The sequence below is a fragment of the Gorilla gorilla genome, chromosome Y, assembly GCF_029281585.2.
Source record: "Gorilla gorilla gorilla isolate KB3781 chromosome Y, NHGRI_mGorGor1-v2.1_pri, whole genome shotgun sequence".
In the NCBI taxonomy this organism is placed as follows: domain Eukaryota; kingdom Metazoa; phylum Chordata; class Mammalia; order Primates; family Hominidae; genus Gorilla; species Gorilla gorilla.
The window spans coordinates 29,586,332-29,610,918 of NC_073248.2; the positions used below are offsets into that span (position 1 = coordinate 29,586,332).

Genomic DNA, 24,587 nt, shown 5'->3' on the forward strand with positions numbered 1-24,587 from the left:
TTCACTCTCCTCTTTCCCTCTCTCTTCCTGTCTCTCCCTCTCTATGTCCTCTCACTTTCTCTCTGTCCCTCTCTCTGTTTTCCTCTGTCTCTTGCCCTTCCTCTCTCCCCTCCTTCCACTATTTCTCCTCAATCTCCCTCTCCCTCACACTATCCTCTCACCTCTTTCTCCTTTTCTCCCCTTCTCTCTTTGTCTCTCTTCCTCTCTCTCCCTCTCCAGTTCCCCAGTTTCTTCCTCACTGTCTCTCTTCCTCTCTCACTTCCCCCCCTTCACACTGTCTCTCTCCTTTATTTCTTTCTCTCTGTCTCCCTTTTTCTCCCTCTGTCTCTTTCCCTTTCTTCCTTTCCTGCAAACATGACTTTCAGCAAAGGACCACCTTACTGGTCAGTTCAGCATGAGGCACTTGGAAGTGTCTACAGTTTGCTTTATCTCTCTCTCTCTCTAACACACTTTTAGGAAGAACCTCCTTGCTGGGCCAGTCAGCATGACATCCTCTACTTGTCCCCGTGGGAGCTCCAAACCCTCCCTGGGGCCCTGCTAATAACCTGGAAAAAGCTGCTGTTGGCAAAACAGGGAAAGGGGAAACCGCAGAAACACACGCACATCATGTTACCTCAATCAGACATGCACTTGTACGTGGTAGTTAGCATAGGCAACCATACCCAACCAGATGTGCACTTGGGCCTCTAAGTAGTAATTTCTCATGCTGCCTAAGTGGTGGTCAGCATAGACAGCCACACCCCTGAGCCCTGCCAGAGCACCTGAGGCTCACTCAATGCAATTCCCTGCTGCTAATGCAAGAGGGAGGCTCTCTGCAGTATCAGATGAAACTTCAAAGAGGAGTCCACAGGAATTTGAGGCAATTGGTTCTGGAAGCTGGATCACCAATTCTTGGCTGTGGCCTAAAAGGAGAAAGCAGGAAAATCTGCAGAACAGATCCAGCCCTCTGTTACCTGGCCAGGTACAAATGAATATTCATAGTAGCCATCTCAGTCATCAACACAGCATTGTGATATGTTCTGTGTCATTGGTAGGCTTCAGAATGGCACCACACTGACTGGACCATTTACATCGGAAGTACTCAAAATCTTAATGGAATTTTTCTTTCTTTTTTTTTTTTTTTTTTTTGAGACGGAGTCTCACTCTGTCACTCAGGCAGGAGTGCAGCATCATGATCTTCACTCATGTCAACCTCTGTCTCCCAGTTTTAAAGTGATTGTCCTGCGTCAGCTTCCCAAGTAGCTGGGCTTACAGGTGCCCATCACCATGCCCAGCTAATTTTTCTATTTTTAGTAGAGATGGTGTTTTACCATATTGGCCAAGCTAGTCTCAAACTTCTTGACCTGATGTGATCCGCCTGCCTCAGCCTCTGGAGTTGTTATTTCGTAAAGTTATCAGCTGGGTAAGGTGGCTCATGCCTGTTATCCCAGCAGTTTGGGAAGCTGAGCGGGGAGTATGGCTTGAGCCCAGGAGTTTGAGACCAGCCTGTGAAACTTAGTGAGACCACATTTATACAAAAATAAATAAATAAAAACAAGCCAGGGCTGGTGGTGGACGCCTGTGGTCTCAGTTGCTTGGGAGGCTGAGGAGGGAGGATCACTTGAGCCAGGGAGGTCAAGGCTGCAGTGAGCTCTGAAGGTGTCACTGCACTTCACCCTGGGTGGCAGAGAGAGACCCTGTCTAAACACAAAGAAATAAAATTAAAAAATACCTTTCTTTAAAGTAACTGCAGGACTTTCTTCACTTCCTGCACCATCTGAACAAGTTTCTAGATCACTGTGCTCCTCAGTGTCTTCTTTAGCAAGATAGGACAGATGAGGATTTCCTAAAATCCCCCAAACTCTGAATTCCTTGAGTTTGTAGTTCATAATGTTTTGCCCAGGAGACCAAATGACTTTTGACCTCAAACTAGTGCTAATAACAGGGAAGAGGAAAGGCTCATATTTGTAGTAACTTTATTTTAAAAACAGGAACAATGAATAATCTGATGAACCATTTGGTACAGAGATTTCTACGGCATTTTTGAAAATACATAGATATTCACATTTCTCAGTTGATATGACAGTTGTAGATTTAGAAAGCAGTCAGAACCAACTTCAGGAGTAATGAAACACATGTAAGCCACACTAATTAGAGGAAAGTGTTAATTATTTAAGTCAGCAGGTTGGAAGTTATTATTTGCTGCAAAAATACCTTTTTGTTGGTCATTTATGCAAGGCAGTGCTTCTAAACAGCCCATCAGTATTATCAAGAATTATGAAAAATATGAGCCCAGCACTGTGGCTCCTGCCTATCATCCCAGTACTTTGGGAGGCTGAGGTGTGAGGATTGCTTGAGTCCAGGAATTCAAGAACAGCCTGGGCAACAAAGCAAAACCTTATCTCTGCAAAACATTGCAAAAATTAGCCAGGTGTGGTGGTGCACACCTGTAGTTCCAGCTACTTGGGATGTTGAGGTGGGAGGATCAGTTGGGCCTGGATGGCAGAGGCTGCAGCAAGCCAAGATCATGCCACTGCACTCCAGCCTGGGTAGCAGAGAGACACTCTTTCTGAAATAAAGATAAAGATAAAAATACCCAAATTGTTGGCCTTACGAATTCTAGTCTAATGAAGGCAAAGTATCTGTGGAAAGAGATAGTTTTATGAAGGTATTCACCCCAGTATTATTATCATAGCAAAGAATGAAATGGAAAAGCTACAAGATCAAAAGGAGATGAAAGTTATTAGAAACCATATGCATTAACTCAAAAGAATAATAATTTACCTAAAATATTCAACAGCTGGAAAAATGCAGTGTAGACAACTATATAAATATTGGGCTCAGCTATTCAAGACAATGTTTGAATGGAAGAGAAAGATGTAAGAAAGAATTATGTTAATTCCCAACATACTCATTTTGCTAAGGTGAGTTGTGCTTTAATGTTTGACTTATGGGTGATTTTTTTTCATTATCCAAGTTTTTTAGTGTCATCAGGAGTTATATTACTTCCCTAACATACAAATAACTGTTTTATATATGTTATATATATATATATATGTGTGTGTGTGTGTGTGTATATGTGTGTGTATATATATGTGTGTGTGTATATATGTGTGTGTATATATATGTGTATATATATGTAAGTATATATATATATACACACACACATATGCTGCTACCTAGATTATTGCCAGTAGTTATAAGAAGAGTAGGAAAGGAACATCTCAGAGCATTTTTTTCTAATTCTGAATGTTTTAACTAATGAAAGTATCCAACGGATTACATATTGACATTTTTTTCTTTTGGACATTTTAAAATAATCTTCAGAGCCAAGTACTCAAGTCAATACTTGTACATTTCTGACAGAAATGTTTCCAAGATGGCTTTGGTGACATAATGGTTAAAGCCATATTGGTTTCAAGTTGCAGTCCTGTGTGTCATCTTTGGGCAATCCTTTAGTCTTGAAAAATCACATCTTCCTGATGACAATCACATTTTCCTCATATTTGATTGCTTCCATGACATGAAAAATCAACATGGCATCTGGACTTACAGCTGAATGCTTTATTCTTTAGTGCCTGACTCAGTCTGGGATTTACAGAAACGTCAGGAAGTGATCGTAAATGGAATGCTGTGATTTTTACGGCCTGCCGTCTCTTGTCCTGTTATGATTAAAAATACAGATTTTATACTTCTGGACATTCATGTAGTAGACTGAGATGATGGAGAATTTTAAGCCTCACAGAATTTTACTCCTAAAATTGCCCATGCTTTTTCAAGTTTCTCACCAAGTGGAGAATTTTTCCTATGTGGCAAAAAAACAAAAACAAAAACAAAACAAAAAACAAACAAAAAAAAATCTCTGAGTTACCAGTGGATATAGTTTTGAAGAAAATACCAAAAAATACTTGTTAGTTGGGTACCCGGTTGAGGATTAGGCACAGCTAAGCTAATGCATTTACATTAATTCCCAAACCATAGTATCTTCATTAGACGCAGGGTAGAAATGCATTTCTAAATTAGCACTCTGAAATTCATTCAACTGGATTTATTTTTTCCCATAATGAAGAGACACCTGGATTGGTTTGTGAGATAAGATAGCCTTTGACCTTTTACTAGTTTAAGGCCTGTTTTTTTGTTTGTTTATTTTCCCCTTTGGAAATGGGAATGCAGTTGCTGTTGCGTTTTTGTATATGGCATCTGGAGGCAAGGAAGCAAAAATGACACTAAATTGTGGAAGAAAAAAAGAAATCACGTGTATTTTACCAGTGCACGAAAAGCCTTAATGTGGTTTCATTTCCTTAAACTCGTGTGTGTGTGTGTGTGTGTGTGTGTGTGTGTGTGTGTGTGTGTGTGTGTGTGTAGAATAACATTCCCTAAAATGAATGTTCAGGGGGAGGGAATCAAAATGAAAATGGGTAAAAGAGCCCTCTGACAGAGCTGAATGCTACTACATCCAGAAATTCACATGCTTGTGAGACAATCACAGCCTTCATTGCTCAGTAAAAGCTGTTTCTGTCCTGCAGGTTTTCATTTGCATGTCCACAATTTTGCACCTGCAGGTCTCTTCCAGAAGGCCATCATTCAGAGTGGCACCGCCCTGTCCAGCTGGGCAGTGAACTACCAGCCGGCCAAGTACACTCGGATATTGGCAGACAAGGTCGGCTGCAACATGCTGGACACCACGGACATGGTAGAATGTCTGAGGAACAAGAACTACAAGGAGCTCATCCAGCAGACCATCACCCCAGCCACCTACCACATAGCCTTTGGGCCGGTGATTGACGGCGACGTCATCCCAGACGACCCCCAGATCCTGATGGAGCAAGGCGAGTTCCTCAACTACGACATCATGCTGGGCGTCAACCAAGGGGAAGGCCTGAAGTTCGTGGACGGCATCGTGGATAACGAGGACGGTGTGACACCCAGTGACTTTGACTTCTCCGTGTCCAACTTTGTGGACAACCTTTACGGCTATCCTGAAGGGAAAGACACTTTGCGGGAGACTATCAAGTTCATGTACACAGACTGGGCCGATAAGGAAAACCCGGAGACGCGGCGGAAAACCCTGGTGGCTCTCTTTACTGACCATCAGTGGGTGGCCCCCGCCGTGGCCACTGCCGACCTGCACGCGCAGTACGGCTCCCCAACCTACTTCTATGCCTTCTATCATCACTGCCAAAGCGAAATGAAGCCCAGCTGGGCAGATTCGGCCCATGGCGATGAAGTCCCGTATGTCTTCGGCATCCCCATGATCGGTCCCACCGAGCTCTTCAGTTGTAATTTCTCCAAGAACGACGTCATGCTCAGTGCCGTGGTGATGACCTACTGGACGAACTTCGCCAAAACTGGGTACGTTCTTCTTCATGTTGGGGTATTACTGTCCTCTTCGCTTGTTTGGTTCCACAGTATAAGTGTTGCTTCTACCGGCATGGGCAGGAGCACACATGCATGAACACATATACACATACAGACACAAGCTTACACACACAGCAATAACAGGCAGCTTCTCCCCCAGCATCTGTGAGAACTCAAATTTTCTTTTAGTGTCAAACCAGATTTTTACTACATTTCTAATTGCCCATTAGAAATTCTAGAATTCCTACTTGCAGGTGCAGGACTTACACATATATAATGGTTCTGTTAACAGCTGATCAATTTTGTTTTTGTTCTTACTGTTGTTGAAGAGACACAGTCTCACTCTGCTGTCCAGGCTGGTGTGCAGTGGTACAACATAGCACACTACAGCCTTGAACTCCTAGGCTCAAGCCATTCTCCTGCCTCAGCCTCCTGAGTAGCTTGGATTACAGGTGACTGCCATGCCTGGCTAATGTTTATTTTTTTTATTTTTTTGTAGAGACAAGTTCTCACTCTGTTTTCTAGGCTGGAGTGCAATGGTGCAAGCATAGCTCACGGTGGCGTAGAAATCGTGGATTTATTTGATCCTCACATCTCAGCATCTCAAGTAGCTGGGACTACAGACATGCACCACCATGCCCTTGCATGGATTTATGTAGAGACAGGATTTCCTATGTTGCCCAAGCTGTTCTGAAACTCCTGGTCTTAACGGATCCTCCCTCCTCACCCTTCTGAATAGCTGGGACTACACGTGAATGCCACCATACCCAGCTAATTTTAAAATTTATTTTGTTAGAAACAGGATTTTGCTACGTCACCTGAGCTACCACTTGGGGAATTGTTTAGATTGCCTGACCATATGAATACAAACAATTGTCACAATATTTATAGAGAAATATAAATAAATATTCCTATATATATTTAACATATATATAGAGAAAAGAACTATTCCCATATGTATAATATATATTATATATATATTTGCATTTGTATATATATACACATAAATACCAGTATATTTCTGTGTATATACATATACAAATAGTAATATATATATATACTATATATGCATATACAATATATATAATATAGAAATACAAACAACTACAAATATATACATACCATATATACAACTAAAAATTTTTGTACATATACATATATATTTGTATTTCCTTTGCTGTATAGATAGAGAGCAAGCAAAGAAAAATATATGATATTTGTATTATATTGTTATATGTCATGCATATATAAACACATACACACACGTATGTCACAGGAAAGCTCATTTATTGACCTAAATATAGTAGAAAATATACAAAAAACACACATACAACAGAGTCTGCCAATATTCTACTGAGTGGATTCTCTTCAAACCATGGGAGAAAAGAAACAAAAGCATCCTAAATAGCTCCAAATATTGTGGCATCTTTTAATTTTCTCCTGTCTAATAATGTAACTATGGAAATCAATGGAGTATCATTCTGTTCTACCTGTGTGTGCCACCGTCATCCACCCTGAGTTTCTTTAAACTGAATAGAAGAGCAACATGCTCATGTCACCCAGGGAGGGTCAATCTTCCCATGTGCAATGAGGCTCTCAGACTGCAGTGGCCCTGCCATGCATGAGCTGTACACAGTAATTCTGATAAGATCAGAGGACACATTTTTTGTTTATTTGGTTGGTTGGTTGGTTTTTTTGGCAAACATATAACATGTTAGCATGTTTTTGAAGTGGAAAATGTATCATCTGGATATCAACTTTCCAAAATCAGACTGTGTAGATTTGGTCTGAGAATGGCTACCAGGAGGAGAACAGAGGAGGGACCAACAGTTGATGGAGATGCTCGTCTAGCACTGAAAGTTTCTTTCCTGCATGAAGAAATGATTTAAATCAAATTCATAATTTTTTTGAAGTAAACCTTGTTTATTAGTTAGCTTGGGCTGCTGTTACCAGAGTGCCAAAATCTGTATGGCTGTGCCAGGCAGAGTGGCTTATGCCTGTAACCCCAGCACTTTGGGAGGCCAAGGCCGGAGGACTGCCTAAGGAGGTCAAGAGTTTAAGACCACCCTGGGCAACATAGTGAGAGTCTGTCTCTACAAAACAAATGATGCCCCACAAGCCACAAAAACCAGCAAGTTTTTATTAGGGATTTTCAAAAGGGGAGGGAGTGTGCGAATAGGTGTGGGTCACAGACATCAAGTACTTTACAAGGTAATGGAATATCACAAGGCAAATGGAGGCAGGGCGAGATCACAGGACCACAGCAGCGGGGCGAAATTAAAATTGCTAATGAAGTTTCGAGCACCATTGTCATTGACAACTTTTATCAAGAGACAGGGTTTTGAGAGCAACTGGTCTGACCAAAAATTTATTAGGCAGGAATTTCCTCTTCCTAATAAGCCTGGGAGTGCTATGGGAGACTGGGGTCTATTTCACCCCTACGGCCTCAACCATAACAGATGGGCTCACCTAGGGGGGCTGTTTATAGGCCTATACCTCCAGGTGTGTATTCTCTTTCCCAGGGATGTTCCTTGCTGAGAAAAAGAATTCAGCAATATTTTTCCCATTTGCTTTTGAAAGAAGAGAAATATGGCTCTGTGCTGCCTGGCTCACTGGCGGTCAGAATTTAAGGTTATCTCTCTTATTCCCTGAACAATTGCTGTTATCCTGTTCTTTTTTCAAGGTGCCCAGATTTCATATTGTTTAAACGCACATGTTCTACAATTTGTGCAGTTAATGCAATTATCACATGGTCCTGAGGCAACATACATCCTCATCAGCTGACAGGATTAAGAAATTAAAGTAAAGACAAGCATAGGAAATCACAAGCATATTGATTGGGGAAGTGATAAGTGCCCATGAAATCTTTATAGTTTATGTTTAGAGATTGCAGGAAAGGCAGGCATAAGAAATTATAAAAGTATTAATTTGGGGAACTAATAAATGTCCATGAAATCTTCAGAATCCACGTTCTTCTGCCATGGCTTCAGCCAGTCCCTCCATTTGGTGTCCCTGACTTCCCACAACACGCAGTATTAGGGTGGGAGTGATCCAATGTCCCAGGTGTAATCTGTTACCCCTTTCTTTGACTAGGAAACAGAATTCCCTGACCCCTTGCACTTCCCAGGTGAGGCGATGCCTCGCCCTGCTTCAGCTCACACTTGGTGCACTGCACCCACTGTCCTGTGCCCACTGTCCGACACTCCCCAGTGAGATGAACCCGGTACCTCAGTTGGAATGCAGAAATCACCCGTCTTCTACATCGCTCATGCTGGGAGCTGTAGACTGGAGCTGTTCCTATTCAGCCATCTTGGCTCCACCTACCAGTCTTCATATATTTTATAGAACCATTAAAACAATAGTGAAATCTAAATAATGCTGTTAAATTCTCATTAACTCCTCCTGACTCCCAAAGGCTATGATACTGAGGCTGGCTATGTCATTATTAAAAAAAAAGAAAAAAAGAAAAAAAAGATAGGAAAAGATAAAGGAAGTTAATTCATTTTATGAGGTGATTATTAGCATTACTGGCATCAGATGGATGCTTTTACCGAGATATCATGAAAGTCTGAAAGAGCTGTGAGAATACCAGTGATCTCTCTGTTACTGAGTGCTTTTTAATGCCATGAATCTATTTCTTAAAGTCACCTGATTTAGAGCCTGTGATTTCCACCCTGCATTTAGAGAGTACATTCACATTGTCATTCATGGTCTGTGTTGAGGGTGCTTCTAGCTTTTGTGAAGGCCCTGACATCATTGGAAGAGAGGAGGAAGGAAAAACCACTAGAACCACCAGAGCAGAGATTCTCTGATGCTACTCAAATTAAAAGCTTCAGGTAGAGAGTTCACTGAGGTAATGATAGCCTGAATGTCAGTCTGTCTGAAGTCTCTGTTTTTGTTTCTTCCATCCATAGGAAACATCCCTGAAATAACAGACTGTATTAATGCAGTGAGTTGTTTTGTTTCATTGGAAAGGTATTAGAATGACTCAAATGATTCATCAAGGAAGTTACTCGGAACTTACATGTCATGTGAAATGCATGATGTGGATTCAAATATAAATGGTTTAAGTGATCACACTTCTTTGGCAGCCCTATAAGAGAAGGAAATGAGGAATTTCACTGTTGCTAGTTATTTGTTTATTGTAAATTGGATGGTGGCCTGATCCCTGCAGGGCAGAGAAAGATTCCCTGGTCGTCAGGTGCAGAGAACAAATGAAACTGATACCTGTAAGGAGAAAACATGGGATGTATCTTATCTGTTGTCATGGTGTGACCTGGCAAGTTTAACACCATTTTACAGAGCACACACTCAGACAATGACTCACAGAAAAGGAGAGGGTATTTCTGCATATCCTCACTGTTCCCTTCCAGCACTGGAGGTGACAGGAGGAAACAAGAATAGCTCCCAGCGTGTCTGTCAGTACACAGTGCTGTGGAGAGAGGATCACATTGTGCCAGGACATGCTTCCCCACTCTCAGTGGTCATCATGTCATGTATTTTAAACCTGCAGGCATAGCACAGTCTTCTGATGACAAATGTTTGTGGAGATGAAGTGGATGGTGCCTGGATGCTTCTTTACAGACATCTCAAAACAGATGGTTCTGACTCTTACTATGAGTTTAAAAGTACATATACCTGGTATGCATATACCTTTGGAATTTGGATGATCACAGAAAAATGATGTTGGAATGTGCATGTCAGGAAAAATTAGGAAGGGAGGATGAAGGGACTGAAGGAAGGAGAGTTGTGATGAAGGAAAGAAGGGAAGGAGGGAGGAAGGAGGGAGGAGGGGTGGGAGGGAAAGAAGAGAGAGAGAGAGGAAGGGAGGGAAAGCAGGAAGGAAGAAGGAAGGGAGGGAATCAAGAAAGGAGTAAAGGAAGGGAGGAAGTAAGGAAAGAAAGAGGGAAGAGGGAGAAGAGAAATGAAAGATGTAAGAAGGGAAGGAAGGTGAAAGGAAGGAAGGGAGGAAGGAAGGAAGAAAAGAAGGAAGCAAAGAAAAGAAAGTGAAAGAAAAGAAAGAGAGGAAGGGAGGAGGAAGAAAGAAGAGAGGAAGGAAGGAAAGAGAGATTAGGGAGAGAGGCAAGGATAAAAATGGATGGAGACAGAAAAGAAGGAAGGGAGAGAGGAAGGAAGGAAGAGAGGGAGAAAAAAGAGGGAACGGAGGAGGAGAGGAAGAAAGGATTGAGGGAAGAGAGGGATGGGTAAGGGAAAGAAGGAAAACAGGGAAAGGGAGGGTAAGAGATAAAAGAGGGAAGGGAGTAGGGGAGGAAGGAAAGAAGGAGGGAGGGAGGGACGGACAATTGGATCCTTGCTTACAAATCATGTCAGCTGTATATTTTCAGGTTAACATTAGGTAAGAGGGCCCTCCCATCTTAGAAAGGTAGATTCAGCAAGCACACACAGTAGAAATGAGAAGAAAGTTGCTGCAGAAGCTCTAAACCATGAAAACCTTGATCAAGACGGGATGTTGAAATCAGTGAATGCCAGGGCCTCAAATAATCCTTGCTATTTTTTAATTATTATTTTGAATAGGGAAGCAAGTGCCCAGGCCTGTGCCTGAGGGGGATTCTCCCCTGTAGCAAGGAGGTGTTTCAATGTTAGTCCAGGTCACGGGACTAAAATCATGTCTGAAGAGAACTGAGTAAGCCCAAACATGCAAAGTCATTGTAGAAATAACGTAGATTAAAACCATTTTTGGAAATGAGAAGGACCATCAAGCAAAAGTGAAAACTAACTCTGAGAAGGACCATCAAGCAAAAGTGAAAACTAACTCTGAGGTTTGAAAGGTGTTCTAGAGAATTAAACTTATTTAACTCTAAAATTATTTGGGAAATAGGAGAAAAGGGTTTGTCTAAGCTGATCAATAAAATGCAGGTGCCCATTGATCCAGGATTCTCTCATTTTGAGCTCTATGTGGAAAGAGATCGGCAAAAATGAGTGGGGGAACCTTGGTCTTTTTTTTTTTTTTTTTTTTTTTCCGAGACAGAGTCTTTCTGTGTCACACAGGCTGGAGTGTGGTGGTGCGATCTCATGTGATCTCAGCTCACTGCAACCTCCGCCTCTGGGTTCAGGCAATTATCCTGTCTCAGCATCCCAAGTAGCTGGGATTACAAGCTCCCATCAGTGTACCCAGCTAATTTTATTTTTAGTAGAAACAGGGTTTCACCATGTTGTCCCAGTCTCAAAATTCTGACCTCATGATCTGTGCACCCCAGCCTCTCTAAGTGCTGGGATTATAGGCTTGAGCCACTGTGCCCAGCCAAATCTTGGTCTTTTTATAAGATATGACAAACAGCAGTGCTTTAAAGTAATCAAACAATACATTATAATATGTAATAGAAGAAGTTGTGTGCTATTGGAAGTCAGAAATGGGAAGAGAGTTTTGTAATGGAAAATCAGATCAACATATATTTTCATTTTTTATGTTGTTGCACTGAGTCTGAGGCTTGTACATCAGATTGATTTCTATCTTTTTTGCATCAGACACCATCACTGCTGTTGAATGTTCTCTATTCTATCGATAATTTATATTCAACCATTGCTAAATCTGTTGAGGAAAAAAGAAGTCCCAATGAAGTGTTTAGCAGGGATTGGTTACAGAGAGTTGCAGCATAATTCTAGTTGTAAAGGCGATCTTTAGTACCAAAAAGGGATTTTAAGCTGAATGAATGAACATCCCCCCCTGGTGTGGTGGAGGAGTCACTGAATGCATAATAAACTAGTTTGCTAACAATGTTTTGGATATAAGGAAAACCTGTACTACTTAAAGGAACAGCTGAGAGTGTTCACGGATATTTTTAGAGAGATCAGAGTACTATATCCATCTCTAGCTAAAGAAATGAACAAGACCTTAGAAATGCACTTGAGTCTCTCCTGACAAGATTACATCTCAAATAAAACAGAACAGGTGGAAATGGCTGTGTTAGGTGCTAGGGGATAAGGAGGAAGACAGGCATCGAGTCTTTTACTAGAGACACCAACTAGTGTTTCTATCCTCAGTCATTACAATCTTTAATTTTACTCACAGGAATTTAAACATTTCTTATGCTGAATAAATCTAAAAAAATACAACACTGATATCACACATCTAGACCTCACTGTCTGCAGGGTTTGGTAAGGGAGAATGACGTGGGCTGTCATAATTTCCACAAGCTTATCAGTGCTTAAGAATTCTGGCTATGCATCCCTGAGATCTTTAATAGACAGATTACATCGGGCAGCAGCTCACTTATCTGGATTTCCCAAATCCTCTCCTTTATTCTTCAAGAATACATGTTTTTTATTTATTTTTTAAAGAACAGAATAAATGTTTTTTCTTTACCTTTCGAATATACCCTGAATCCTTCAAAAATTGCCTAGTAGTCAACATGAACAGAATACTCCTTTTCCTAGATTCTCACTGCTTAGTAGATGAGATAGCCACACATCTAATAGACCCAATATAGAAAAATTGGATCCATGAAAAAAACGAGGAATCTTCACTTCTGTTTGTTTCTTTAGAACACTAAAAAATTAATAACAAATATTAGTACGAAGTTTTTCCTAAAATATTTATTCATTTATTTTTCTTTCAACACACATTAATTAAGTAAACATTTTATAATTATTTCAGAAGGCTTAAAGAAGCAAAAGAAACATGAGATGATAAAATGAATCCAGTATTTTTTCAAAGCCGCATCAAAATATATGCATACCAAATAAAAAGCAGTAGACTTTTCAAATATATTGTTTATGAATAAATATGAGATCTCATGGTATTCAAACTTATGTGATTTTATACATATATTTGTTCTCACCCTCTTAGTAACATGAAAGCACAGCAGTTAGTGTGCATTCAAGTAAAAGGTAGAGGTCAACATTCTTTTTCTTCTCTGTTACATTATACATCTTATATCCGTATCTATAGATAGATATACACATATACATATGTACATATGTTATACATACATATATATACTGCATATAGTATATGGTTAGTATACAGTATAAACTCTGGTACACAGTATACTTATATATAGTATGTAATATACAGTATACTTTTATATACTCTATAATGTACATAATATAGAATTATAGTATGTACTATGATACACAGTATATCACTCCATCACTCCCTAGTTCCCCCTCCCTTGCAATATTGTAGGTGATCTAACTTTTATGTTGGAAGAGAGGGGATACTATTTCCTGAATTCTTACCATATGTCAGACATTTTGTCATTATCTTTCAAACTTCATCACGTGTCTCCAAGCCTGATATTCTTATTCTCTACGTAGATGGGTAAGTTAAGGCCAACAGTGGCTGGAAAATTTGCTCAATATTTCACAGCTGTTAATGAGCCAGAGCTTCAGAAATTTGAATACAGGGACATTATTTCCTTTACGACCACCACAGACTCAGATTGAGGGAGAAAATCTTCCTTCAGCACATGTGGCATCTCTGAGTCAAGTATATTGTTCAAATCCTGCACAATGTCTGGCAATGACTAGATACATACTCTTCCTTGGTCCTGTAGCCTTCTGCCATACAGGCCAATATGGAATGGTTGGAGGCAACTTCACAAAAGTCCCCCTAAGGAGGAGTTACCTGGAGGATGGACTTTAGATTACACCTGGAACCACTGATCAGGATGTTGCAACTCCCTGCCTGCATGGGTCTGCACATTACATCTCAATGCTGAGTACTAACCATTAGATGACATTTCACCATGCACAATCTCAATTTTTTGTAACAATTAAACCTTAAGATGTAATTGGTTTTATAGCTTACTTTATCAACCATAAGGAAAGGTAGAAATGAGAATTTGGTATATTTGTTTTTTGAAGGGGAAGTGTTATCTTGAAAGGGTTAGTTGCAAAGATATTTAAAGGCTCTATGCTTTATGAATTATCTCCAAATTTTTATGATTCTCCTTCTACCTCTGCCCACTTGTGCAAATAATAATAAGATAATTCTTCAGTGTATAGCTTCCAAGCACAATGTAGCATCTGCAGCAGCCCTCAGCTTGTTTCTTGGTGTCTTATTTATCCTAAATATGTTAACCTTACCGTAAATATATGTACCATTTTAACAAACTTCTTACAGCTGCTGTAATGTGCTTTCATCTTTTCTGGACTCTGTCTTCAAAAATTGTCCACGTGCGTATGTATTTCACTTTCAAATAGAGAGCAAACAAATCATGCATGTGTTGATTTGCAGCTTTTAATTAAAAATCCTATTTTATTTTGACTGTTAATATCAATTTTCATTGCTATAACTGCAATATCTGTTCATTTACTTCAAATGCAATTATTGAGTAAGAAAGAGAATGCCCACTTGTTGAACAATTATTAATCAGAATTTCTCAGCCTGAGTACTGTTAACATTTGGGTCCAGATAACTTCTTTGCTGTGGGGGTCTCTCCTGTGCACCAGAGGGTGTTTAGTAGCATCCCTAACCTCCACCCTTCATAGGAACTGCCCTCTGTCTACAAAAACCAAAAATGTCTCCAGACCTTCCCAAATACCCTTTTGGGGCAAATCACTCCTGGATGAGTTTTGCAGTTCAGAAACAGTGAAACTTGAAATACTGAAATTTTTCCCAGAGACACTTAGTTTTCCTTTATTTTTGAAGATCATTTGATGCATTAAAAAATAGTAAACATGTTATAAAAATTGCATAATGCTGCTGTCAGGATTTATATTTAAAAGAAAAATAAGAGCAATTTTTAAAGGAAAAGACAACATGATAGACATGTCTAGGATTAAAGCAGAATGTACCTTTGCTGCTTGGGTATTTTGTGCTCATTGATAAATATATATGACGATCAGATTGTAACTTCCTGATTTATTGGTTTAAGATAATTTCATATCACATGTTGAAGAATATGACCTTGCTTTTTTTCTTCCTTCTATCCCCAGTGATCCAAACCAACCAGTTCCTCAGGATACCAAGTTCATTCATACAAAACCCAATCGCTTTGAAGAAGTGGCCTGGTCCAAGTATAATCCCAAAGACCAGCTCTATCTGCATATTGGCTTGAAACCCAGAGTGAGAGATCACTACCGGGCAACGAAAGTGGCTTTCTGGTTGGAATTGGTTCCTCATTTGCACAACTTGAACGAGATATTACAGTATGTTTCAACAACCACAAAGGTTCCTCCACCAGACATGACATCATTTCCCTATGGTACCCGGCGATCTCCCACCAAGATATGGCCAACCACCAAACGCCCAGCAATCACTCCTGCCAACAATCCCAAACACTCTAAGGACCCTCACAAAACAGGGCCCGAGGACACAACTGTCCTCATTGAAACCAAACGGGATTACTCCACCGAATTAAGTGTCACCATTGCCGTCGGGGCGTCGCTCCTCTTCCTCAACATCTTAGCCTTTGCGGCGCTGTACTACAAAAAGGACAAGAGGCGCCATGAGACTCACAGGCGCCCCAGTCCCCAGAGAAACACCACAAATGATATCACTCACATCCAGAACGAAGAGATCATGTCTCTGCAGATGAAGCAGCTGGAACACGATCACGAGTGTGAGTCGCTGCAGGCACACGACACGCTGAGGCTCACCGGCCCTCCAGACTACACCCTCACGCTGCGCCGGTCGCCGGATGACATCCCGCTTATGACGCCAAACACCATCACCATGATTCCAAACACATTGATGGGGATGCAGCCTTTACACACTTTTAACACCTTCAGTGGAGGACAAAACAGTACAAATTTACCCCACGGACATTCCACCACTAGAGTATAGCTTTTCCCTATTTCCCCTCCTATCCCTCTGCCCCTACTGCTCAGCAATGTAAAAGAGACAAATAAGGAGAAAGAAAATCTCCAAACAAGGAATGTTTTTGTGCCACTGACTTTAGATAAAAATGCAAAAGGGCAGTCATCCTGTCCCAGCAGACCCTTCTCATTGGCATTTTCCAGTATTGTGAGATCAATTTCTGACCATATGAAATGTGAAAAGTATATGTTTCTGTTACAATACTGCTTTAAGATCTAAACCATGCCAACAGATGTTTCGTGTGACTAGGACATCACCATTTCAAGGACCTGTGTGTTTCCAACATCATGGTAGCGGCACAGACTTCCAAAGCTCAGCCAAGGACACTTAATATTTTTTAATTACAATGGAAATTTAAACATTTTTATGTGGGCTACACAATGGATGGCTCTTCTTAAGTGAAGAAAGACTATGGGCTTTTACACAGCACATGGAGCTGTAATCCACAAAGAAGGAAATGCAGAATTTTATTATCAAAGTAAGCGAATTGACTGGGCAGAAAAATTGTAGGGTTCTGTGGAAGGAGGTATTCTGCCAGCCTGAACTATATTTAAGAAACTTTGTAAAAAATAAAAATGTATATAGCTGTGAGCTCAAACAAAAACTGCAGACAAACAAAAAAGAGAAAAGCTTTTATTTGTGTTTTCAGTTTGAAAGAACTTTTAGCAAGGTTGTGCTTTCAGACACATATTAGTCATACCACCTTAGTTCCTCTACAGCAAAAGAGGCGTTTCTTCTTAATTACATGTAAACAAAGACATGGGATTTTCTGACATAAGATTTTCATTTGTAGGAATATGTGATGTCAAATGGAAGACTCAGAAATTTTGTGTGGCCTATTTCTCCCTGTCAGGTTGCACAGATGCATGTAGAGCATTCTTAGGAGACCATTGTTTTAGAAAACTTTGATTTGTACATGTTAGTTTTCATGAAATTGCAGCACAGAGATAGGTCCTAAAAGTGGAATGTATTTAAAACTTGTTGAATTAAACACACACACACAGACACACACAAAGAATCAGCAGAGAAAACAAAATACAAGTCCCGTTCTGTAGTTCTTGCCCTTTGAATATATTCGGAAGAGTTGCTTCCTATTTCAGGACCCTGCCAAAAAAGAAGAAAGCTTGCCTTTGGTGGGGCTATGCCCCTTGGAGTAAATACAGCTCTGTGTTCCCTAGCAGCTGCCGGAGGATTTGGCTGATGAAGTACCTGCTCAGCTTAGCTAATCAGATTAAAGGAAGACATGTGTGTCTTTTGTTTAAGCACCTAGTCCCTTATTTATCAGTAAACAGGTTTTTAAAAATCTTTTACGTCATTTATAGGATAAAACATATGCTTGTCTAAAAATATCACTTTTTGTGGATTTATCTGATCACCAAATAACAAATATTAACAAGAATGGGGGGAAAAGGATAGAACATTAAAACTGCTTTGCATAGGTTTTTGGGGAAATTAGGATATCTTCACTGACAAGACACTGAATGGAATTTATTCACCCATTTTAAATTGGTTACTTGGGGATCAGAGATTTGTCTCTCCAACAGCTTGTCATTTTCTCATTACTCATTTTCAGGAAATTTTGTAGTATTACGAGGCAGAAGGAAACACAGTAGCAATGGTTGCTCTATATTTTGTCTTTCAAAGATTACTGCATTACCAAGAAACAGTAGCCAAAGATGTTTGAAGATCATGTCCCTTAGCTGCATTGTGGGTTATTCTAGAAATCCAATGTTAAATGCCTCTACTAAAGTGGGGATTCCTCATAAAAATTGTCCAGCTACCTGACTCTTTTGCAATAACAACTTTGATTACTGAATCCATACACTCAAACTATAGTGATATATCAGTGTTTGGGAGTGACCTCTAGAAAACAGAAAACTGTTTTTAGAAATACATAAAATCACTTCCAAATCCTGTTGCTTATGTTGGGTTAAATTTGAAAGCGATTCTCTATATATAAATATGTGAAATATTATGATCTGAACTTAGCACACATGAAGCAACATTTCTTTGCTACACAGAGGTGTCTTGGTAAGATTTCATTCCCAATTCATTTTTCATAGAGCTATGATCAGGCAATTTCTGCAAACAATGTATGACCCCACCTGAGCAACCACAAATAGGCTCTCCATGAAACTGCAAAGGAACTGATGTGTGGCATCCATGCTGGTTTTGTCTGTCTAAAATATGAATTCCAGTATCTGTTCATATTTCCAATTGTCTCCTGCTAGCAATATGTACAACAACATGACAGTCTTGTGACATCTTAAGGAAGAGTTCCTGTTAAATGAATAGCTTTAGCTTTTACAGGGGATTATGATTAAAAGTGATTTAGTACATCTTACATGATATCTCATTTCTACATGAAAAGAAGTTATAGAATCTTCATAGAGTTCCATGAGAAAAATATACTTGCTATTTATAGAAAAAGAGAAAAAAGAAAAAAATGAGAAACAAGTAAGAAAAAATCCTTTCCTAGGCTTTTCCTTGATCTTCAGGGGCACACAGGGTTTAATGGTTCCTTGGGTTATTATTTTGAGGTTTTGTTCTTTCTTTTGCCTTAAGTAATGATAGAAGATATATATGGCCACACACATATGTATAAACTTTTCAGCAGCATTTTAATAATAAAATATCACACTATTTTCTAATGCTTTGTACAAACAATTATGCATCTGTTCTTTCTTGGTAGGTGGAATATTTTATTTACTTTTGCTATTCTTTGAATGCCTTTTTCTTTGTAAATGCTAAGTGGTAGCTCTCACATAGGCTACAAATGGATAAATACATTTGGTAATGGGATGGTTTCTTTAGCTTTGGCCAGCTGCACAGTTGAGGAGGCTCTGCTGGCCTGATTTTGGAAAACCCAGCCCTGTTTGGTGAAGCTCCTGAGATGACACTGCCTGAAAATGAGTATTTGGTTGTGTTATTTCTACCACTGCTCATTCTTGTGTCTCTATGTTTTGAGTTGTGTTCAACAAACTGATGCCTTAATGGTTTCAAATAGAAAGCCTTAGGTGAGTAAACCTTCTAGTGACAGCAAGAAATTCTACTGAATGAAACTCCAGAGGAAGAAAATCATTGTCATTCCAATGGGAGCTCAATTGTCAATTCCTTCCTGTGCATCCAGCCATCACGAACTTACTTCACATTCACAGTAGCTCTAAGGGGCAGGCACCTGCATTACTCCCCTTTCATAATGGAAGATGTTCTGACTTTGAAACATGCCCCTTTGGACAGGAAAATTTGATGGATAACAGGACAGCATATCCTCATATCCCAGTCTTTCACCAAGAAGTTATACAGCAAACACTCGTAAGTCAAGGTCTTGCATGATAATCTTTGCTAAGTACCAAGTAAAGAATATAGCAAGGACCCAGACTGTTTGGAATATGTGAACTAAATCCTTCAGATGTTGTTGGTCTCAATCATGTTGTGAAGGCACACAGGAGAATACATACACACACATATGCATATATGTATATATGTACATGTATGTGTACGTTATATATGAGTATACATGTACCTATCCTATATATGTATGTATGTATAGAATCACAGACAGCATAATGTTTTGGACAAATATAGATCACATATATGATGATGGTGTCATGAGATTAAAATACCATGTTTTTATTCTACCTTTTCTGTGTTCAGATATGTTTAGACAAACAAATGCTTATCATTGTGTTACAGTTGCCTAGGGTCTTCTCTCCAGTCACATGCTGTACAGGTTTGTAGCCTGGAAAAACTAGGCTATACCATAGAGCCTAGGTGTGCTATAGGCTACACATCGGTTTTGTGTAAGTATACTACATGATGTTTGCACAATGATGAAATTGCCTAATGAAACTTTTCTCAGAAACCTATTGTTAAGTGATACATGACTGTGTATGTTTACATTATATATACTGTATATGCACACATGCATATATGCATATATATGTTATACATTTACATATATACATGGATATCACATACTTTAAATTCCTGAAGATGTCATTTTCATTAAATACGTATGCACACACACTCATAAACACAGACAGACTCATATATACACACATATCTATAACACATTTGTGCTCACATATACATTCCTCTGTGTGTGTGTGTGTATTACATTACTCCTTTTTATCTGTGAAATCACATTCTGCAGTTTCATTTACTGTGATCAACTATGATCTAAAAATATATGAGTACTTCAATAAGATATTTTGAAAGAAACCACATTCACATAACATTTATAACATTTATAATTGTTCTATTTTATTAGCTATTGTTCATCTCTTACTCCCTCTAATTTATAAATAAAGCTTCATAATAAGTGTGTATATTTAATAAAATATATAGTATATAAAGGGTTTGGTACTATCTGTGGTTTCAGGTATCCACTGGGAGTCTTGGAATGCATTCCGCTTGGAAAAGGAGCGTTACACTATATACTTACATATAGACACAGACGCATATATACACATACATAATTTACATATATAGACATATTTGCAGATATGAATGACTTAAATCTCTAATAATGGCACTTTCATTAAATGTACACTAATAAACATGTATACACATACATATATATATATTTAACTGAATGTCATCTTCAGGCATTCAAAGTCTAATTTTTAGCAAATTTCAGCTGGAGGGAGAATCACTCTTGTTTTGACTATTTCATGCATTCTTGTTCATTTTGAATAACTCAAGGAATGCTAAAAATTATATGCATCCATTCAGTGAAACTTTACTGAATATCTCCACTGCCCCAGGCCCTGTGCTGGGCTGGTGTTAAAATTGAAGAACAAACTTCTCACACCACAAAACTTGAGGGGAAGGCAGAGAAACACAGAAGCAAGGAGAGGCAAGGAGTGCTGGAGATGGCACCCATGTTAATAAGTGGTGCTAATAAATGTCTGGACACTGCCCTTAACCTAGTCTGGGAAGATCGGGAATACATTCTGTCTGAAGAAACCCCTAAGCCAGGTCTTTCCAACTCTGTAGAAAAAATACTAGTGGGTGGTGTGTTGTGGGGAGGATAGAATTACACACCTTTGAAGTAAGAAGACAGATGAAGACATAGGAAGACATGGCTCCTGCATCATGGTTGAAAAATATAAGGTGTTTTTTAGAAAGGTGTGAAAAATGAGACAGAAAGAAGCTGGCTGATAAAAAAACCTCCAACTGCAAGACAGGGAGTATGGGCTTTGTCCTGAAATCAATTGAGAGACACCAAATGATTACACCAAAGTGGATTATTAGTGTATTTAGTTGAGACATTTAGCAGTAATTCTCAAAAGTTCACATACTTAGGAATACACGGGATGTCAACTTAAAGTACAGATCCTTACTGAATTGTGGTTTGGTGAACCTGTGTCTGAATTTCCAAGACGATCTCTAAGTGATGCACTTGTTGCTCGTTCTCAATTAACCCCGACTTATTTAGGTTGCAAAGGATGGAGAACTGTTCACTTTAGAAGTAACCATGAGAATCATCTGCATTGGAATGAGAGGGTTCTGGATGCAAGGAAAACATTAAAGAGCCAGAGCAATCAGAAATTAATTACTGTCCTCTTTTTAAGGGTGATGGAGACAGGAATAAGACAAGAAGTAAAAAAGAAAAAAAAACGATAAGAAATGCATCATCATATAGCTGCATGTACCAGAACTGATAAAGCATAGTCATCAAAAACCACCTGGAACCACATTTGTCCTTAAGCTTTTGTTTAGGAACTTGTTTCAACAGAGAGAGGAGAATGATGAGATACCTTGGAGAGAGTTTCAGACAGGCTGGTCAAGGGTTTGGGCTTAGACTGGGTTGTTTTATAAGTGCTAAGAGGGCCAAAAACTTGTTCCTGCATTGGTTGCTGTCATGATAATGGGGATGTCAATATCCTTTAGCAAGAAAGTGACAGGACCAGAGAATGACTAGCATTGTCTTCAGTAAAAATAAGCAGTGGAAGAGAAGGGGATTTGGGGTCATTTTCAGTGGTTCCAGACTGTTCATGTTTCTGGCTTGTCCCATGCTGGCCGTGGGCTGCCTTCATCTCATGTGGAAGTTCATTCAATTATTTTTATGTGCAGCCAGATGCACCTTGACTTAGCAATTAATTATCAGGCTAATTCTAGCGCCAGATATAAGGGCTGTTTTTTGTTGTTTCTCAGAACTTCCAGGAAATATATGCATATGTCACATCTCCTAGGCCACCTGGTTCAAAAAAAAAAAAGTTATGCTAATGAAGTAAAAGTGATACTTTCTCTGCAAAATCTTATTAATATATTGAAAGAAATTGAGATATAAAAAAGGTCCACTGTACCTCTACCTTTCTCTAAAACGATCATCCATGTAAATACTTAGAATACCCACAAATAATCTGGTTTCCTCTAGAGGCAAGAGAATTAGAAAAAAAATGAGAAAAATTAGCCAGGAGAAAACGCTGCCTGAAATTAACAGGTAACATTCATTAAAGTGGAATGTTCCGACTAGTTCTCAAAGTCACTGATTCCTAAAAGGGCCGGAGAGGGAGTCCTTTGAGGCTAAGACAAATTGCCCAACAGCCATAGCTGGAAGGTTACACAAAAGAAAAATCTTTCTCACCCCTGGGCCCTAAACGCAAGAACTTGGACTCAGCAGAAAGGAAATGGAAAGATGCATTTCTGGCACACCAAAATATAAACCTAACAACTCCTGTAAAAACTGAGAAATCAGATGGTGCCCAATTTATAATATTAGAGACACTATTACGCTTCAGTGGTACAATTGGTCAAACTGGTTTCTTGTGGGCTCAGATGTTAGCTTCATTTTTATGCAACACCTGTTTCTACAAGTATATACGTTATGATCACAGCTTTCAAACTAACATGCTTGTCCTGCCTGGGTTATTGGATGTTATTTCTAGTATTTAAAGAGCAATTACAGTTTTTAGATTATAATAATAATAGAAAAGTACATAACAATTTATAAGTATATGCATTACCTACAGACAAACTTTTCAAATAAATATTTAAGAGATTTTGTAAAAGCATTGATTGAACCATTTACAGAGCAATCACTTGTTTCAAGTTTTAAAACTTTCAGATAATCATCAAAATGTATTGTTCTGCGTAAGTTATATGCATTAAGTCATTTAATCCTTTTACTAGTTCCAAGGTGCAGACTCTCATTTTACAGATGAGGAAACTGGGGTACAGAAAATTAAATAAATTGCTTAAGGTTGCAGACTTAGAACATAAAATTTATAGTGTTCACAATCATATTGTTTTGTTTTTAAGAGCATGTGCTTGTCAACTATTGTCTAAAAAACCTGGTTATTGCAGAAATATATGCCTCCCTGTAGACATTTTGGGGAAGAAAAAAATCACTATAATCTCTCTATTTGTAGAGAACATTGATAGCTTTATATCTTAAAAACTTGTCATGTACACACACACACACATAAACACAGAGTAGATTGAGAGTGCTTATAGAATTTTGTAGAGTGCCCATTTAAAACAGTTTCTCAGTTTTGCCTATGATTTTATTTTACTTGTGCTTATTTTGCTTTGTGCTCATTTTTTGGCTGAAATGGCACTTTAAAACCCTTGTTTTGCTTGCATCTCACCTGAATGCACATGGAGAGTGCATGGAACTTGGAAAATTAAGGTTAGAGAATACAAAGAAGATACAGGCGCATGGAAACATTGTGAATAATGCTTAGCATAGAAGAAAGCAGGCTTGGATTGCAACAGAATGTACACCAAAATGCATTAAATAGGACTGGCTTTCAAAAGCAGCACTCTTTGCTGAAACCCCAGGACACCTGCTCCTAGCCAACGATGTCCATAAACTGCTTAACCTGTGTGACTAGTGCACACACTTTGTGAAATATGTGGCTATTTTTATCATCCCACTATCCCCAATGAATTTTGTCATACCCGTCACAGCACAGGAAAAACCCCTTTTCTCCAGACTTGGGCAATTGGAGAAACTGTTATCTCCCTACCTGACTGCTTCAGAATCTCTTTCCTCTGTCCTCAAATACCATTAGAAGAGCATTCAGCAGTGGACCCAGGACAGATCCCCACCTCCAAACCCAACTACTTTGGTTTCATGTTGTCATTTAGGAAGAGTGATTCCACCTTAAAGATCTATCAAATATTTAAGTAAGAATATGTTTAAGTGTGAATATTTCATATACTTAAGTTTTAAATGTGCAGTATTTTTCATTCTGTCCCTCCCTGCCTCTGAAATCTAAATTTGTATATGCTGGCTTGCTCCTGAAAGAAAAAGAAATTTAGCAGGATACACCATCACTGTTTATACCATTTAGCCACAGTTTTCTTATAAACCTAAGTGGGACCCATTATATAACACGTTTTAACTTTGTTCTTCCAACCCAGGGAATTGTTTTTCAAACCCAGTTAAGTGTGTCTTCTGCACTAGCAGAAACAAAGTACAAACTAATGTTTTAAGATGTGTCTCTCTTAATTT

General features: G+C 39.1%; 1 protein-coding gene across 11 annotated transcripts in view; it reads left to right on the top strand.

The window, feature by feature from the left end:
• Positions 1-19,761, top strand: part of NLGN4Y (neuroligin 4 Y-linked) — a 323,530-nt gene extending 303,769 nt beyond the window's left edge. For all 11 annotated transcript variants that reach the window (XM_055377278.2, XM_055377284.2, XM_063703361.1 and 8 more), the window contains 2 exons: positions 4,542-5,331; positions 15,238-19,761. In XM_055377278.2, the coding sequence (XP_055233253.1) occupies positions 4,542-5,331; positions 15,238-16,087 (1,640 nt within the window). In that variant the 3' untranslated portion in view covers positions 16,088-19,761. The remainder of the gene's footprint in view (positions 1-4,541; positions 5,332-15,237) is intronic.
• Positions 19,762-24,587: the final 4,826 nt, after the last annotated feature.